At 48.4% G+C, this 17,322-nt stretch overlaps 1 protein-coding gene across 1 annotated transcript; it reads right to left on the bottom strand.

Moving 5' to 3' along the window:
• Positions 1 to 350: 350 nt before the first annotated feature.
• tiparp (TCDD-inducible poly(ADP-ribose) polymerase) lies at positions 351 to 11,532 on the bottom strand. Its single transcript, XM_003968312.3, has 7 exons — positions 11,199 to 11,532; positions 9,335 to 10,363; positions 3,825 to 4,014; positions 3,542 to 3,729; positions 2,826 to 3,131; positions 1,493 to 1,750; positions 351 to 1,387 (listed from the first exon to the last, which is right to left on the bottom strand). Exons 2-7 carry the CDS (start codon positions 10,336 to 10,338, stop codon positions 1,198 to 1,200), a joined length of 2,136 nt encoding a protein of 711 aa, XP_003968361.3. The 5' UTR covers positions 10,339 to 10,363; positions 11,199 to 11,532; the 3' UTR covers positions 351 to 1,197.
• Positions 11,533 to 17,322: the final 5,790 nt, after the last annotated feature.

A 17,322-nucleotide genomic window follows, 5' to 3' on the forward strand; every position in this document is an offset into this window, starting at 1 on the left:
ATGAACCACCAGAACCATCTGAACCAGCTCCACAAGCTGGATAAAAACAATCCAGGGTCAGAACACAAACCAGCAAACTTTTACTGTTAAAGTACAGAAGCCAGAAAACAAACTAGGTCAAAGGTGAAGATCTTGTGTACTAATCAGAGTTCTACATCTATATATTAGATGTGGTAAAAGTCATCTCTAAATAGAAGAAACCAGAACTTTTTTTCATGTGATTAAAATGATCTTGTTTCATGTTTAAAGATAAAACAGCATTTTAACGCCCAAGAATGTCAAACTCTGAGGAACTGAAGAAGACAGGAACCAGGACAGTAAATGGACTGGAGTTTTGAATAAAGTTCACATTTTCTGACACGTCTTTCTTTTTGAATCTTTATTTAATCAACGATACATTAAACTAACATAAATAAAATTTTATGAACAAAAGGCACACAGTTCAAATATAAACAAGGACAAGGTCTGTACACTGTCCTCTGGTCTCCAGGAGTCAGAGGCGTCCAGCAAAGGAGTTTTGGGGGCTTTGCAAACCAAGTGGGAAAGACTGTACACTCCAGCCCTGCAGCAGGGCTGGGGCCCCAAGAAAGGCAAGAGGAAGGGGGACAGCGTCTGCATCATGTGGACCCTCAGCCTGGAGGTTTACAACACAGTCCAGATGAGAAGCCATGTTTCCGGTTGAAGTGGCTTATAGACTCGTGTCCACCAAATTATTCACTTCATATAAGACTACAAATATAAAAGACACCATGGTGACGGTGCAGGGTCACCATGGGCTTCATACGGAAGTGTTTGATTAGCGAAGACAGTCCCTCGCCGTCCTGGAAGGATGTCAACTGTCCCCTACAGCATTTGTTAAAAAAGACAGTTTGGGTTTTTATGGACCAAAACCTCCCATCGAGTCTGCTGTTGCAGCTGTTGTGGATCCTCCTCTGGCGGGAACAGGTGCCGCCCGTTCCCAGTGCAGCAGCGTCTGGTTTCATCTGGCCCCACAACCATTCACATCATGACCATTTTACCAGTTTAGTAGAACAGCAAAAATCACAACTTCCAGTTGTTGCCTCTGAGCAAACACCATCCTAACCACCTTAAGATCTCGGTTTCGGTGGGAATCTCCATCTCTGGCACCAGCTCTGGTGCCAATAACCATTGAGTAAATATGTGCAAACAGAGACACGTCTAGGTCTGATCCAGGCTTCAGACCGCCACCGTGCTGGGTACCTCCTCGTAGTGTATGATGAAATAAGGGTAGCTCTGGTCATCGTTGAAGATGACATAGATCTGTGGATCCACCCAGTTGTCCACGCAAGAGTCAAAGAGATCACTGGAGGGGTCACGGGGATTGATGGGTGGAGGTCTCCGCATGGAGGGATTTCCAACTGTAAACCTGCGGAAACAAAGGACATGAGGAGCTGAGTCATAAGGTTCAGGACATGGATTAACCACATGCGAGTTAGCAGCAGTTTATGGACAGAAGGAGCCTGAAACCCACCTTCCAGTCAGGACTTTGGCCAGGAACATACAGTGGACTCCTTTAGGCGAGCGCTTGGAGAAGTTGTGGGAATAGACGGCTTTACGTGCAAAGTAGGAGCCCTGACCGAACATGGTGGCGTGTTTGCCGCACACCCGGGGGTCAAAATTGTGCTTGCAGATGCCTTCTACTACATCTGCCGAGGTGCCGTGGAAGAGGTGGCGTTCGCACAGCAGACGGTCCATCTCGGACATTCGCCGCGACATATACTCCTTCTTCCTGTTGGAGCAGAGAAGGAAGTGAGTGAAGTTAGGAAGAGAACAAACCCCAGCTGAGGTCTGCTTGCAACAATCAGGTCGTCGTCACGGAGGTCGCTGATGTGTTTACGGCTGCGCAGGTGCAGACGTGTGACCCAAGGTATTTCCTGCTCAAACGCTGTAATCGCAGCCTTAAAATGGAACAATCCAGAGCTAATCCCTGTTAGCACGCAGCACACATGTGTACTTTGATCTATCAGGCACTTTCAGAGACAGTGAGGCTGTGACCCCGGCCTGACCTTTTATGACCCGGCAGCCTTCCAGCCAACACAGCCGGGGAATGCATGCACTAGCGCACACAGCAGTGTGCAAACACGCAGGGCAGAGAGTGAGCACACAGCTTTACATATCAAACAGCATACTAACAAGGAAGAGAGGCGCGCGCACACGCACGCACACACACACGCACGTGCACACAGTCATGGTGAAAGCATGTGGTTCCAGTCAGAGTGACAGTGACAGGACCTGCCCCGCTCTAACCACAGCCTCAACGTCCTCGTCACCAAACCTGTCTGTGTTTACACACCACCGCTGACTCACAGCTGCTCCAGTTGCCCCAGTTTCTTTTTCCCACATCTTGCTAGGCCGCCCTGCGGTTCCTGAAGGAAACTGTGTTTGCTTTTGTGTCTGCAGATTTGCAGCTGCGAGTTCACAAACAGAAACGGGGATTCTAATAAAGAGTGGAGGGAATCCTGTGATGGCAAACATGTTGACCTTGTGTCTGTTCCATTTGATCTCTTTGACCTGTTTCACCTTCACTTCCTTGTTTTCAAGGGACTCGGTACCATTATCAAAGATTATCAAAAATCAAACTCTCCCGTCTACTAAGTCATGTTATGCTCTTTCAGTTGGATGTGGGATCCCAGGCTCTGCTGATCAGCCTCTCTTGTTTCCTGTTCCATTTTCACCCACATCTGAACTTCAGTTACCAGTACACATTTTCATCAGATATGAAACAGTAGAAATGTTGATGACGAAACAAGAGGAACAACACAAGAGTGTCACAATAGATACTGCACAAAGATTCACTTTCTCACCTCTTATATTTCTCCCAGAGAAAAGGATTCTGGACCCGCTGGATCCTGATAATCCTGAACTTGGTCTCTGAGACCGTCTTATGGAAAAGGCTGTAGACGGTACGATAGCTACGGTCCTCGCGGGACACTGGCACCTGAAGGAAGTCCTGGTTCATTGTCATGGGCAACCATGTTTCTGGAAAAAGGCTGGGAGGGTTGGTGGTTGTTGGAGAAAGGGGGTGAGATGAGGAGACATCCAGGAATGAGGAGGATGAGGATGTTGATGACGAACAAGGAAGTGGAGAAGAGGAGAGACCACCCAAAGTCCTAGAGATGACAAAAGAGAGAGAAGTTAAGGTCTTTTACTGAACTACCTGCAGACCCAGTTGAAAGCAACGAGCAGCATGAACCTGCTACATCAACATCCTCAGCCTGCTGATCAAAACAAGGCCCCTACAGAGGCTGAGGGAGCTTTTTTAGAGCTGCAGACAGGTGAACTCAAGACAGGCAGACAAGGCTGTCCTTGCTGCTACTGCCCACAGCATCTGTCTACAGCATTTAATCATTTGTTTCTGAGTTTTAATGAAATAAACTCTTCCCAACTTTGAGAATGGCATTGTTCTGTCTTAATGAAATAGTGTTGAGTTCATGAAATCAATGCTGTAGGCTACACAAAGCTCCAGATGACGTTCTGGCTTCATACAGCAGCACACACACGGGCCAGAGCTTTGACTTACTGTAGATGAGGCGTCAGCATCACCACTGACATGAACATGGGCCGTTTCTTGATCTGACGCCTGAACCCGAAGATGGCGTTCTGCTGGAAGCCCTCTCTGATGTTGAGGATGTACTGGTTCTGGAGTGTAATGAATCGCACCTCCTTCAGACCCCTCAGGGTCGCTTCCTCTATGAGCTTCACCACCGGCTGATGGGATAATAGGAGATGGAAGTCAAACAAAACCGTGTGTGTGTGTTTGTGTTTGTGTCTGTGTGTGTGGGGTGGGGTGAGGTGGGGTTTACCTCAGAGTACTCCCTCCAACCAAAGTTGTCTCTGCAGTAGTACTTCCACACGGTGTGACAGCTGGGGTTGGCGCCGGGGTTGGTGCTGACCGCAGGCAGAGGCCCTGCAGGGGTGGTTAGCCGCCGCACGCGGTCAAACTCCAGGTCACAGACTCGCATGGCCCCAAAGTCCAGAGAAAACATGCGCCCCCTGAAACACAGCATCCAATATTATCCTGCTAGCTCATGCTGGGGGACAGAAGGGCCAGGTCCAGGTAGTGCCTGCTCACACTCCAATACAAATCTGTAATTACCCACTCATGACACGCGATGATATATGTTAAAAATGGAAAGAAAGAAGATTATTAAGCAAACCGCAACATGAAGTAAAGTGGTTAGCTACGCAAGCGAATTCAGCATATTTTACATTAAAGTGTTTTTACATTTGCTGGTCATGGAATCGGCATCATTGTTTGATGCCAACAGCTGATTTTGGCCGACTGTACTTTAGTATTTAAAGTACTTACATGACAACTATGTCCTCATCATCATCTTCACCAACTTTATCTATACAGTGCTTTAAAAACCACCACAGGTGAAACAAAGTGCTGTACATAAATAAGAATAAAACAATGAACCAATAATAATGTTAAAACAGTAAAACTAGAGCAGAGACTGGTGGTGTGTTCAAAAGAAGTTTCCAGACACATTTGCACGTCTCTTAGCAACTGTTAGGTCCAGCTAACGCATCATGACACACAGACGTAATCATCTGCTTAACATTAGCATCTCTGGTAAATAGCTATGATCCCATCACATGTGCACAGTATCTGTTAACCTCTGGCTGAGAGTGCAGTACGGGTCAGAACCACACTGTGTGCATCCGTGCACATCAGTCTGTCCACGTCGGCTACCCCAAAGGCCCCTGGCAAGTCTTTTCTGGGTCAGACATCATCACTCAAATGTGGGCATCACACACCCGTACGCTATGCCACAGACAGTGGACACACACACACACACGTGTGCACGCTCCATGTGCACATACAGACACATGTGTTGACTGGCTTATAGGGCTCATCGATGTTTGACAGGAAACTAATTGAAAGTACCGTATTTTTGTGACCATAAGGCGCACCGTATTAAAAGGTGCAGTCTCAGTTATGGGTACTATTTCTGTATTCAACACATACATAAGGCACACCGGATTAGAGGGCGTGGGCGATGGAAAAACATACCAGTACACTGGCTTAAAACATGCATGCTAGTGTGTATTTAGCAATGTATTCACATGCATCACCTTCTGTATCCGAAATGAATCCAAAATGGCTTTTGCAAAAGCAGAAAAGCCAAAAAGCATTTACAGATTTTGGAACACATACGGCACACCACATTATAAGGCGTCCATTTTGGCGTCCAAATTTAAGACTTTTAAGTGCACCTTACGGTACATAAAAACATTGGAATCAGATCAGTGCTTGAAGGTGTGTGTGTGTGTGTGTGTTTTCTCAACTATGTCAACCGCAACATATGTCATTTAAAGGTTCTTCTTTAAGCATAAAGGCTAAACAGCCACCCCAGCGGTTCCTTTTCTGGTTCTGACTGAGCTCAGTCGCTCTGGATGGCTGCTTCCTGTTCATGACAAGTAAAATCCTCCTTTTCCTGACAGACAGAAACCAAAGAGAAACCTCTGGGGTGAGGCAGCAGGCAAAGACAAAACCAGCAGGACCCTCTAACCAGTTCTGTTTCTCACCCTGTTCCTCTACTCCGTTTCCAGTCTCACTCTCCTCTACACCCCTCAGTTCTGTTCTCTGTACTTTCTACCTGAAAAAGGAACTTCTCAGCACAGCACAACACAACACAACAAAACAAAACACAGAACACCAGAACACAAAGGAGCTGTGTTTACAAGCAGCACCAGTGCCTGGTTACTCCAGGCTCATCTAACCTGACCACCATGTCAACTTCTAGGGCACTTTATCTACCCCACCCAGGGGCTTACTGACTCTCTGGGGACCTTCTAAAAGCTTTTCGGGGATAAAGGGATGCTGCTGTTATCTGTTAAATAGGCCTGGTAAGGTGTGTGCTGTGCTCAGTGGTAGGAAACCCTGGTGTTTTGAGGACACAACCAACAGTCCAGAGGAAAAGCTAAATAAGCTCCATCCTTAAACAGCAACAGGTCTACACAGACGTACCATAAAGACCAAAGGTCTGTTGGACAAAACCATTTTTACAGTGAAGAGTCACTGTCCTGCTAGATTGTGTCACACACACACACACACACACACACAGGTTCTCACAAGTGCACACGCAACAGCCTGCATACCAGCGCCAGTCACACCACAGCTAACGTCACAGGTTACAAATGTAACGCACACACAAAAAACATCCAGTCACACCCTGAGAGCCAGTCAAATATGTCTGCTGATGAACAACATTGGCAAACACACATGCCTGTCTGATGCCCTCACGTCACAACCATTTGCTTTTATTTCACCTCTGCTGCCATGGTTTATGACTGAGAAAACACACACATATACATACACACAGACACCCACAGCAGTAGCAAATGTACTCCACCTTCTCCAGCATGTGCCTGGTCGTCTTTCAACAGTTCACCGTGTCCTTTCTCCCAGTCCCACCAGTTCTTCCCCCTCACTCTGTCTGGGAGTTTCCACTGGGCTGACATTGCCTCATGGTTCAGAGCTCCTCTGAGACGGCAGCAAAGCTCTGAGGAGGCCAGAGAGGAGTGACTGAGGAAGCTTGACTGCTCAACCAGCTGCACCAGTATAAACTATCGAACCATTTAAAGTGAGAAAGTTCAACGTGTGGTACACCGTAGACATGAAAGTTTATCAGGACGCAATGTGACGATGGTGAGTTGGTGAGTGACCTGCATCATCATCATCATCATCACGACGACCGTGGATATCTGGCCCAGGACTGGGTGAAGAATTGATCAATTAAAAACACACACCCACACACAGGTAAGGACACCGACACTACCACCGACACCACCATGCTGGATGTTCTTTGATTTGCAAGATGGACCACCCCCCCCAAACACCTCTGTGTCAGGTTGTCCTGTCCTCGGGATCTGACTCTTCATGTCACTTAATGACAGAACGTCTTTATCACCTGGCCCACATCAGCCGCACACATGGTGTCCTTTATCTTTAAAATCAGAGGATAGGGTTAATTATTCTCTCTCTCTCACACTCACAAAAATAGTCTCGGCTGAACTAATGAATTTCTAACCATCAGAAAGGTTCTGTGTTGAGTCTCCAGACTAGAGCAAATTTGACCATTTCTACATTCCAGATTATTATATGGACAGGATTAACCTGTGGTCTCATACACACAGACACACAAGCAAGACAGTCCTGGGCAAGTAGCAATGTCCATGTGTGCTAGAATAACTTTAAAAGGTGTGAAAACAGGCTGCAGCTTCATTCTTCTGGTCTGTTGCCACCGTGACTCATCTGTCAGATATTCTGTACCATCACATCTCACTAGTGTGAATAAGCAGCACTGAAGATGACTAACATGCCAATAAAGACCTGCTAGTTTCATAACCTCCACCAACACCACTGTGGCTACATCAGCCTGTACAGGAAACAGCCCGACGCAGGTCAGCATCTTTAAATAAAAAGTTGCAGGTTGCACTCAAACACAGAACCTAGGTGAGTACAGGAACAATCAGAGTCGTCTATTGAGCTGGAGATCCTCTGTGACCATACAAACTAACTACAGCAGGTGGAACCTGACCAACAGCAGCATTAAGCTACTTAATTCAGGGTTGAAGGGCTAAAATATTGTGTGCGTGTGTTTACCTGAGCCTAAACATGAGCTCTTCTCAGCCTAGCCTTTGGTTCAGAGTTAGGGTTTGGTTAAAAGAGGCTAAAATATGTCACTGGAGGAGGCCCCAGGAGAGGCCCAATACAGGGAGACTGCATTTGACCACACTGCTGACATATAAAGGCCTCCGATTGTCGGTGGCGCGATTAACAGTGTGAATGCAGCACTATTTCTTCAATAAACACACCATGAACAGATAGACCTTAACGATGAGGAAAAAATGCATGTCTGAAGAGAACACACACACACCAGGAAACACAGCAACAGTTGTCTTGCTACTACTAAAGATAAGCTAACAATCATACTCATGTCTGATAGTAAAAATGTTGATGCCAAATGTTAACTGGTTCAGTCCAACCTAAATTACCTAGAGAAGGAAAGAGAACAATCCTGCTGTGTCACAACAGTAATGGCAGTTCAGAAATCTTCGCACACTGAAAAGGCCCGTGAAGAATCTGGGTCAACCCCAACAAGGTGCACATCCTGTTTGCAGAGCAACCTGCTCTTTGCATAACGTTTCACCTGCAAACTGATGTCAACAAGTCAACACATCAGCCCTGCAAGTGTGGACACAGAAACATAGAGATAAACACACACCCTGGCTGAGGCCCAAGTAACCGGTGGACAACTGGTCACATGATCTGTGGAGTAGATACTGCAAATATTCCGAACAGCTAGGTGAGGCACTGAACAGTGTGTTTGCATTCAGTCCACATTTAACCTTCAACACAGGAAAGTAGCAACTGACAGCAAACTAAAGCACCCAGGAATTCACTGAGGTCAGCCTGAAACAGTTTTCCTGAAAACAGTAAATCACACCACAACGTTGATCCCTGACTCACTTCTCCTGTGAAATAGGCAGGAAAAGTGATACCCAGTGAGAGGACATATTCATTGTGTGTGTGTGTGCATGTGTGTGAGCGTGCGCATGGTTTAGTTTCACAGAAAGCAGCGCATGCTCCCTCCTGCTGCAGGACTCGGGCCAAGAGCCTGCATGTGTATCTATGAGAGAGTGAAAGAGAGGTTTATCTCTGCTAACCTGCATGTGAAGAGTGCTAGCTGCAGAGCTTTGCACTAGAGTTGTTGCACACCACACTGTGTATGCGTGTGTGCGTGCCAGCCACCAATGGAAAGAGAGAAGCTGCCAAGCGTATTTGTGACCGCAGCAGGCAAATGGGGGTCATAGAAGTACGGCCTTTCTGCTGATTTGGATGGAGCTCTAGCCCACAACAGGGCCAGCTGGGAAAATACAGGAGATGGATAACCAGTATCAGGACGTATGACACACAGACGAGTGAGCTGCCAGAGGTCACATGTGCCAACGCATGATGCAGGACACACAAGCGGTATTGGGACCCGTGAACACAGCCGCAGTAGGAGCCCACACCTTTTCACCACAGCTGGGGAGTCCTTTCAGTCTGTGACACAGTCCTTGCTCAAGGGCTACACATTACCCAGGTCACAAGTGTTACACACGCATGTGTCATTTACTACACGACCTTTGTCAGCAGTATCACAACTTCCTGGCTCGTGTGTCACATTCTGTCCTCTCAACAGCACCGTTCTGCTTAGGGTCAGACCTTCAAGACTGTTTGGTGGCACAAGATCTTCGAATTATTCACTTCCTATTCTGAAGCGATGAGCGAGAAGTCTGGGAACAGATTAGTGATACTTACTGGAACTTGAGCGTGGCGTGCTCATTGTCTGGGTTGCAGAACAGTCTCTCCAGCTGCTCCTGGGAGTCGTCGGCTAAGCTCTGCCACGTCTGACTGCCGCTCCTGTGGATCTGCCAGTGGTAGGGCAGGACGGTGTGGTGGTGTGCACAATCATTCCCATAAACACAACGTCCTTGTAAGAAATCCACACAGATGTCCACAGAGTCCGACTGGTGTGTGTGATACTGGAGCTGTGTGAGCAGCTCAAAAACCAGGTCCAGGGAGGCCTCTTCGCTTTTATCCTGAAACAGTACTCCTTTGTCGGGTTGCACATTGAGGGGATGGCAGTCCTGAACGCTGCTGCAGTCTTTGACCGGGAGGGTTTTGGCCACAGAGGTTAGCAGGGCATGTTTCATGACACCCCCCTCCTGGTGTGGAGTCTGTGATGTGACTACGGGAGGTACGTCCCTGCCGGGGGAGGTTGCCACTTTGTTCCCGGCTGCCCTCACAACGGGTTTGGGCTGAAAGCAGTGACCGTTGGGGATGGGGTCACCGATCTTTGGCTCGGTTTGCTGCTGGGTCTCCTCAAGTTCTACGGAAGTATCAGCTATCTCCACATCCCCGTCCTGGGTCACCAGCCCTGGCACTCCAGCTCTGGAAACGTCCTGGTCTGCAGATACCGTCCCAAGACGTTTCTTTTTAGTGACTGCTGCAGTGCACAGGGTACCAGGAGTCCGTCCTGGGCGGTTGCGGGGAACAAACATCCCATCCCCAGAAACCAAGGAATCTGTGCTCAACAAAGTGGTCAGTATTGGGTCCTCCAAGGCGTGATGGAGGCATTTGGGATCCAGTTTCCTCTGCTTCTTTTTCAAATAAGGTTTCACCAGAGGTATTTTGTCAGAGAGTCCAACAATCTGCCGCTCTGCAAAACCACCCTCTCTGTCCACGTTCAGACTCATATCCAATGAGATCCCAGTTGGGACACCATTCAAGGGTTTCTGGAGAATGTGCAAAGGTTTATCCATGACTCCCTCTTTCACCAGAGCAGCCCTGAGAGAAAGACAGAAAGAGAGAGTCAGACTCGGGTTGCATATGTCAGCGTCACAACCGAAAACACATCGTTCCTTTCCTCGAAAAGAGAAGACTATCTGGCCGCAGTCAGCAGCGAAACGAAACCAGTTTATCCGGCCGCCGACAGAGCGAACTGCTGACACAGGCTCAGCCCAACTGGCTGTTTGGGGAATTTTCTTTAGGAAAAGAATATGTTGACATCGCTCCTTGCAGCCATACGAAGTGAGGCGGAAACAAACATTACCTAATCCCGCTGCAGCGAATGTGGGCAGAGACTCACCAGCCTCAGATTAATTATATAAAGTGGCTGAAGGGATAATCGGCATATTTAGCTTTTATTCGAATGTCACCGGTCTCCGCACTAAAGTCAAGCCTGCAATTAGAGCTGCGTCTTCGGAGCAGCAACGATAAGATCATCATAGTAACAAAACACGCTTCTCTCTCCCGGGACGCTTATTTTGATGACGGCGGGCCGATACGCGGCCCCCGCCGTCTACGTGCTGCGCACACCCCGCCGGCCGAGCAAGTTCGCACGTAGGCTACAGTCGCCTCTCTCTCTCACACACACACACACGCACGCACGCACACACACAAACATACACACACAATGCGACGGAGAAGATAAACGAGTCCCCCCCGAGCTTCATTTCGCCACCGCACTAAAGCAGCCCTCCTCCGCTGTAGTCGCTAAGAGGACTCGGTGCTGAAAGAGTTTTAAAAGCGCCGAACACCGAAGCGTCACGATCGACGGACGGGCTGTTTTTTCCCCAGCGGCTTCCTCTGAAAACAAAAGAGGACAAGAGCAAAAGCCTACCTGCCCCAAAGTCTGCCCCTCTCCCAACGGCTACGACACTTCGCTGGAGAAAATCTAGTACGCACATCCGCGGAGCTTCGACTGAAGTCCGAGGGAAAAGAGTAGGCCTCTCCCTGTCGGGACTACTCTCTCGGATACGATTGGTTCTGCTCCCCCGCCGGTCTCATAATCTGGCTGTCGTTCATGCTATCTCTGCCCCTCTCTTTGTATCCGTCCACCGGACAGAGGCGCGGAGCAACAAAAGCCTACAGAGCGGGAGCACAGCGGTGGAGAGGAGCAGAACAACTCTGCGTGCGTCCCGGCTCCGCACAGCCAGGCCCCGCCCCGTAACCTGCTGAAGGGCGGGGAGAAAGGGGATGGGGAGAGGGGGGTGCGTGGAGCAAGATAAAATCATATCTTTGACAGTAAAACGACAACACATTAACTTATGACACCACTAGTTCATTCACAAAATAGACACAATCATTCCTGTAAATCCAGCCTGAAGGTTCCAGTAAGAGATGACCATGAGTTTCACCCTCAGTCCACACAGATGACATAGACTTAGAAATTAATATTGACAGATTTAGTTCTCAGTTTTTTAATGATAAAGCAGTCATTATTGTATCCTGGTTGCTAGGGTAGCTTCTAATGCTGGTCAAAAGTCATATATACAGTATATATATATATAGTCCTAGGAACAGCTAAGATCCTGCGCAGAACCCTCAGACTCCCAGAGAGAGAGAGAGATTTTTATAGAGATTGTTTTATGTTATTTTATATATAAACTGCCCAATGGAGGAGAAAGCTAGAGGCAAAAATCGTGGCGGTAAGGAGAGAAGTCAGCCTTCTAACAGAACTGAGCAGAGGTGTGACTCTAAGGACAGAACTGCCCAAGAAATATAACAGAACTGAGGCACTGGAGACTGCTAAGCAAAGGCTCACAGCCCTGGCTACCCTACTGAAGTGGTACACAAGAGAAGTAGAGGCAAGAAGAATAAACAAGGTGTTCTCCACCAATCAAGGTAAGGTCTACTCTCAATGGCAGGGCAATAAGATGACAACAGACCCCCCCATCCAGGGCTGAGACTGAGCACTACTGGAAGAGTATCTGGGAGAAAGAGGCAACACACAATGCTAATGCCCAATGGCCACAAGACCTACAGACAAAGCACAGCCAACAAGACCCAGTAGTCATCACCTTAGCAGACATCCAAACAAGAGTGTCCAAAATGAAGAGCGGGACAGCAACAGGGCCAGATAAGTTTCACGCCTATTGGCTTAAGGAGCTGACTGCACTCCATGAACGCCTGGCAGCACAGATGAACCTGCCAACATTAGGGACCCAGCCAGAGTGGCTAACCCAGGGCTGGACAGTCCTCCTAATGAAGGACCCCCAGAAGGGCACAATACCATCCAACTACTGAGTGGCTTTGGGTACCAGTTCCGAAGTGGAACAACCATCAGTCACCTCCTCTACATGGATGACATCAAGCTGTATGCCAAGAATGAGCATCAAATTGACTCCCTGATTTACCTCACTAGGATCTACAGCAAGGACATCGGGATGGCATTCGGACCAGATAAATGTGGGCGGATGATATCTCGAAGAGGAAAGGTGATGGCAACTGATGGGGTTGAACTACCTGAAGGGAACATTACAGATGTGCAGGACAGTTACAAATACCTGGGGATCCAGCAGGCAAATGGTAACCATGAGGGGGCAACTAGGAAGTCAGCCACAGCCAAATATCTACAGAGGTTAAGGCAGGTCCTGAAAAGTCAGCTGAATGGTAAGAATAAGATCCAGGCCATAAACACCTACAGTAATCAGATACCCTGCTGGCATAATACCCTGGCCACTGGAAGAGATACAAGCCACTGACATCAAGACAAGGAAGCTCCTCACCATACACGGAGGGTTTCACCTTAGGTCCAGCATCCTGAGGCTGTACACAAAGCGAAAGGAAGGGGGCCAAGGACTAGTAAATGTCCGAGCTACTGTTCGAGAGGAAACAACAAACCTCCGAGAATACATCTGAAGATGGCCCCCACTGACCTGCTGTTGAGTGAATGCTTCAGGCAACAAAAGCCCAGCAAGGAGGAGGAGTCCAAAGGGCTATCATGGAAGGACAAGCCCCTGCATGGTATGTACCACTGACAGATTCAGGAAGTGGCTGTTATGGAGAAAACATGCCAGTGGCTGGAAAAGGCCAGACTGAAAGACAGCACAGAGGCACTACTCATGGATGCACAAGAACAGGCCTTGAACACCAGAGCAATAGAGGCCAGGGTCTACCACACCAGACAAGACCCCAGGTGTAGGCTGTGTGGAGAAGCCCCTAAGACAATACAGCATATCACAGCAGGGTACAAGATGTTGGCAGGCAAGGTATAGATGGAGCAGCATAACCAGGTGGCTGGCATACCGGACAGGAACATCTACACTAAGTATGGACTGGAGGTCGCAGGGTCCAGGTGGGAGACACCCCTGAAAGTGCTGAGAACAAGCAGGCCGAGATCCTGTGGGACTTCCAGATCCAGACTGACAAGATGGTGGTTGGCAACCAGCCTGACATAGTGGTGGTAGATAAACACCAGAAGACAGTTGTACAATCCCAAATGAAAGCAACATCAGGAAGAAAGAACATGAGAAGCTGGAGAAATTGCAAGGACTGAAGGAAGAGATAGAGAGAATGTGGGGTGTGAAGGCAACAGTGGTCCCAGTAGTGATTGGAACACTAGGGTAGATGGCTCACAGGAACCAGGAACCACATTTTATATATATAATAAAAAAAATCTCTTCCTCGCCCTCCTGGGCGGTGCCTCCTTCCTTCAGACTCGGGTCCTCTACCAGAGGCCTGGGAGTCTGAGGGTTCTGCGCAGGATCTTAGCTGTTCCTAGGACTGCGCTCTTCTGGACAGATATCTCTGGTGTGGTTCCTGGTATCTGTTGGAGCCATCTACTCAGGTTGGGTGTTACTGCCCCTAGTGTCCCGATCACCATTGGGACCACTGTTGCCTTCATGCCCCACATTCTCTCCATCTCCTCCTTCAGCCCTTGGTACTTCTCCAGCTTCTCGTGTTCCTTCTTCCTTATGCTGCTATCATTCGGGATTGCTACATCTATCACCACCACTGTCTTCCGGTTTTTATCCACCACCACTATGTCAGGCTGGTTGGCCACCACCATCTTGTCAGTCTGGATCTGGAAGTCCCACAGGATCTTGGCCTGCTCGTTCTCCACCACTTTCTGGGGTGTCTCCCACCTGGTCCCTGGGACCTCCAGCCCATACTCAGTGCAGATGTTCCTGTACAGTGATCCCTCGTTTATTGCGGGAGTTGCGTTCCAAAAAGAACACGCGAAAAGTGAAATCCGTGAAGTAGTCAGCTTTATTTTTTTAAATTATTTTACAATGCAATACTGAACTATAGAATGAAACCAAAAATCAAAACCTGTTTTAAAGCCCAAAATTTGTTTAAAACAATAATTTTAATAAGGTTGGAAACATTGTCACTCGCGTATTTCACAGTCCCAGCTGTGCCTCTTCGTCCTGACTCTGCTCCGCTGTAGCGTCTGTTTCTACTGAAGGCGCAGGAGTCTTTCTCCGAGAGAAGAACATTGTTATGGGTAGTTGTTGGCGCTCTTTCTTTTTCTAAGCAAGAAGATTTTTATAAACGGATATGCCACCTTCGATTATATTTGAGAACTGCAATGAACGACTCGCAAAAAAAATCCGTGAAGCAGCGAAGCCGTGAAAGATGAAACGCGATATAGCGAGGGATCACTGTACACTATGCCAGCCACCTGGTTATGCCGTTCCATGTATGCCTTGCCTGCCGTTCCATGTATCACCCTGGTGTGATGTGCTGGACTGTCTCAGGGGCATCTCCACACAGTCTGCACCTGGGGTCTTGTCTGGTATGGTAGACCCTGGCCTCTATTGCTCTGGTGCTCAGGGCCTGTTCTTGTGCAGCCATGATTAGTGCCTCTGTGCTGTCTTTCAGCCCGGCCTTTGTCAGCCACTGGTATGTTTTCTCGATATCAGCATTACTGGCAAGGCGTAGGTGTTTATGGCCTGGATCTTGTGCTTACCATTCAGCTGACTTTTCAGGACCTCTCTTAACCTCAGCAGGTATTTGGCTGTGGCTGACCTCCTAGCTGCCTCCTCATGGTTACCATTTGTCTGTGGGATCCCCAGGTATTTGTAACTGTCCTGCACATCTGTGATGTTCCCTTCAGGTAGTTAAACCCCATCAGTTGCGATCACCTTTCCCCTTCTAGATATCATCCGCGCACATTTGTCTAGCCCGAATGACATCCCGATGTTTTTGCTGTAGATCCTAGTGAGGTGAATCAGGGAGTCGATGTCACGCTCGTTCTTGGCATACAGCTTGATGTCATCCATGTAGAGGAGGTGGCTGATGGTTGTTCCACTTCGGAACTGGTACCCGTAGCCACTCTTGGTGATGATCTGGCTGAGGGGGTTTAGGCCTATGCAGAACAGCATGGGGGGCAGAGCATCTCCTTGATATATGCCACATCTGATGCTCACCTGCCCAATTGGCTTTGAGTTGGCCTCCAAAGTCGTGTTCCACAGCTTCATGGAGTTCTGGATGAACTCTCTTAGTGTCCTGTTGATGTTATACAGCTTTAGGCACTCTAGTATCCATGTGTGCGGCATTGAGTCATAGGTTTTCTTGTAATCAATCCAGGCAGTGCACAGTTTGGTGTGCCACATCCTACAGTCCTGGGCGATTGCCCTGTCGACCAGTAGCTGGTGCTTGGCACCTCTGGTGTTGTTCCCTATGCCTTTCTGTGCTCTGCTCATGTATTGATCCGTGTGCCTGCTGATCTTAGCCGCTATGATGCCTGATAGGAGCTTCCATGTGGTGCTGAGGCAGGTTATGGGCCGGTAGTTGGACGGTATTGTGCCCTTCTGGGGGTCCTTCATTATGAGGACTGTCCGGCCTTGGGTTGCCACTCTGGGTGGTCCCCTGATGTTAGTAGCTGGTTCATTTGTGCTGCCAGGCGTTCATGGAGTGCAGTCAGCTTCTTAAGCCAGTAGGCGTGGATCTTATCGGGCCCTGGTGCTGTCCAGCTCTTTATTTTGGACACTTTTGTTTGGATGTCTGCTAAGGTGATGACTACTGGGTCTTGTTCTGGGAGTTGGCTGTGCTCAGTGTGTAGGTCTTTCAGCCATTGGGCATTAGCATTGTGTGTTGCCTTTCTCCCAGATACTCTTCCAGTATTGTTCAGTCTCAGCCCTGGATGGGTCTGTTATCATCTCATTGCCCTGCCATTGAGAGTAGACCTTTGGCAGGTTAGTGGAGAACACCCTGTTTATTCTCCTTTCCTCTGCTTCTCTTGTGTGCCTCTTTAGTCGGGTAGCCAGGGCTGTGAGCCTTTGCTTAGCAATGTCCAGTGCCTCAGGTATGGACAGTTTGTTGTACTTCTTTGGCCACTCTGTCCTTGGATTCACGCCTCTACTCAGCTCTGTTAGGAAGCTGACTTCTCTCAGTATCACCATGATTTTTGCCTCTAGCCTTCTCCTCCATGGGGCCATTTGCTCCTTATGGCTATTCATGCTCTTCATCTTATAGCCAAGCATCTGTAGAATTACCGTCGCCGCTGCATACATCAGCTGATTGGTCTCAGTGATGGTAGTGGTAGGGATGGTTGACAGTGCCGTGTTCATGATGATGAAATCACCCCCACACTGACCTGGTGTCCTGGCTCCCCCTTGCTGTAGCATATTTGTACCGTGGGTGAGGCACACCGCCGTGCCTCATCAATCTCTAGCTCAGATAACAGCTTCTTATTGCGGATATTCGAACACTGAGCTAAGAGCTGCTTCTTAGTCAGTGAGGATGTGGGGTTTCGAAGCACCCATTTCTCACACATCCTCTGCATATACCCTCTCTCGCTGGGGTTACTCCTGTAGTAACACTCCATCAGTACCACGTTCTCTGCCTTGCTCCATGAAAACCTTGTTCCAGTAGCCAGTTTGACATCCGAGCAGGTATGACTCTATAATTTATGGTTCCGCTCAATCCTAGGTATAGGCATGTAGCATAAAGGGCCTTGCCTAAGAGGCCACATAGATTTGAACCAGCAGCGTGAACCTCTGAACTATACAAAAAAA

The sequence above is a fragment of the Takifugu rubripes genome, chromosome 11 (genome assembly GCF_901000725.2).
Source record: "Takifugu rubripes chromosome 11, fTakRub1.2, whole genome shotgun sequence".
Taxonomy (NCBI): domain Eukaryota; kingdom Metazoa; phylum Chordata; class Actinopteri; order Tetraodontiformes; family Tetraodontidae; genus Takifugu; species Takifugu rubripes.

What these genes read in the sequence shown, in the direction of transcription:
- tiparp (XM_003968312.3), bottom strand. Translation starts at nt 10,338, where the DNA reads ATGGATAAACCTTTGCACATTCTCCAGAAACCCTTGAATGGTGTCCCA. An exon ending in CACGCCACGCTCAAGTTCCA is followed by an intron (nt 4,015 to 9,334) that starts GTAAGTATCACT and finishes GCTGTGTTTCAG; the next exon opens with GGGGCGCATGTTTTCTCTGG. An exon ending in GTTGGAGGGAGTACTCTGAG is followed by an intron (nt 3,730 to 3,824) that starts GTAAACCCCACC and finishes TTATCCCATCAG; the next exon opens with CCGGTGGTGAAGCTCATAGA.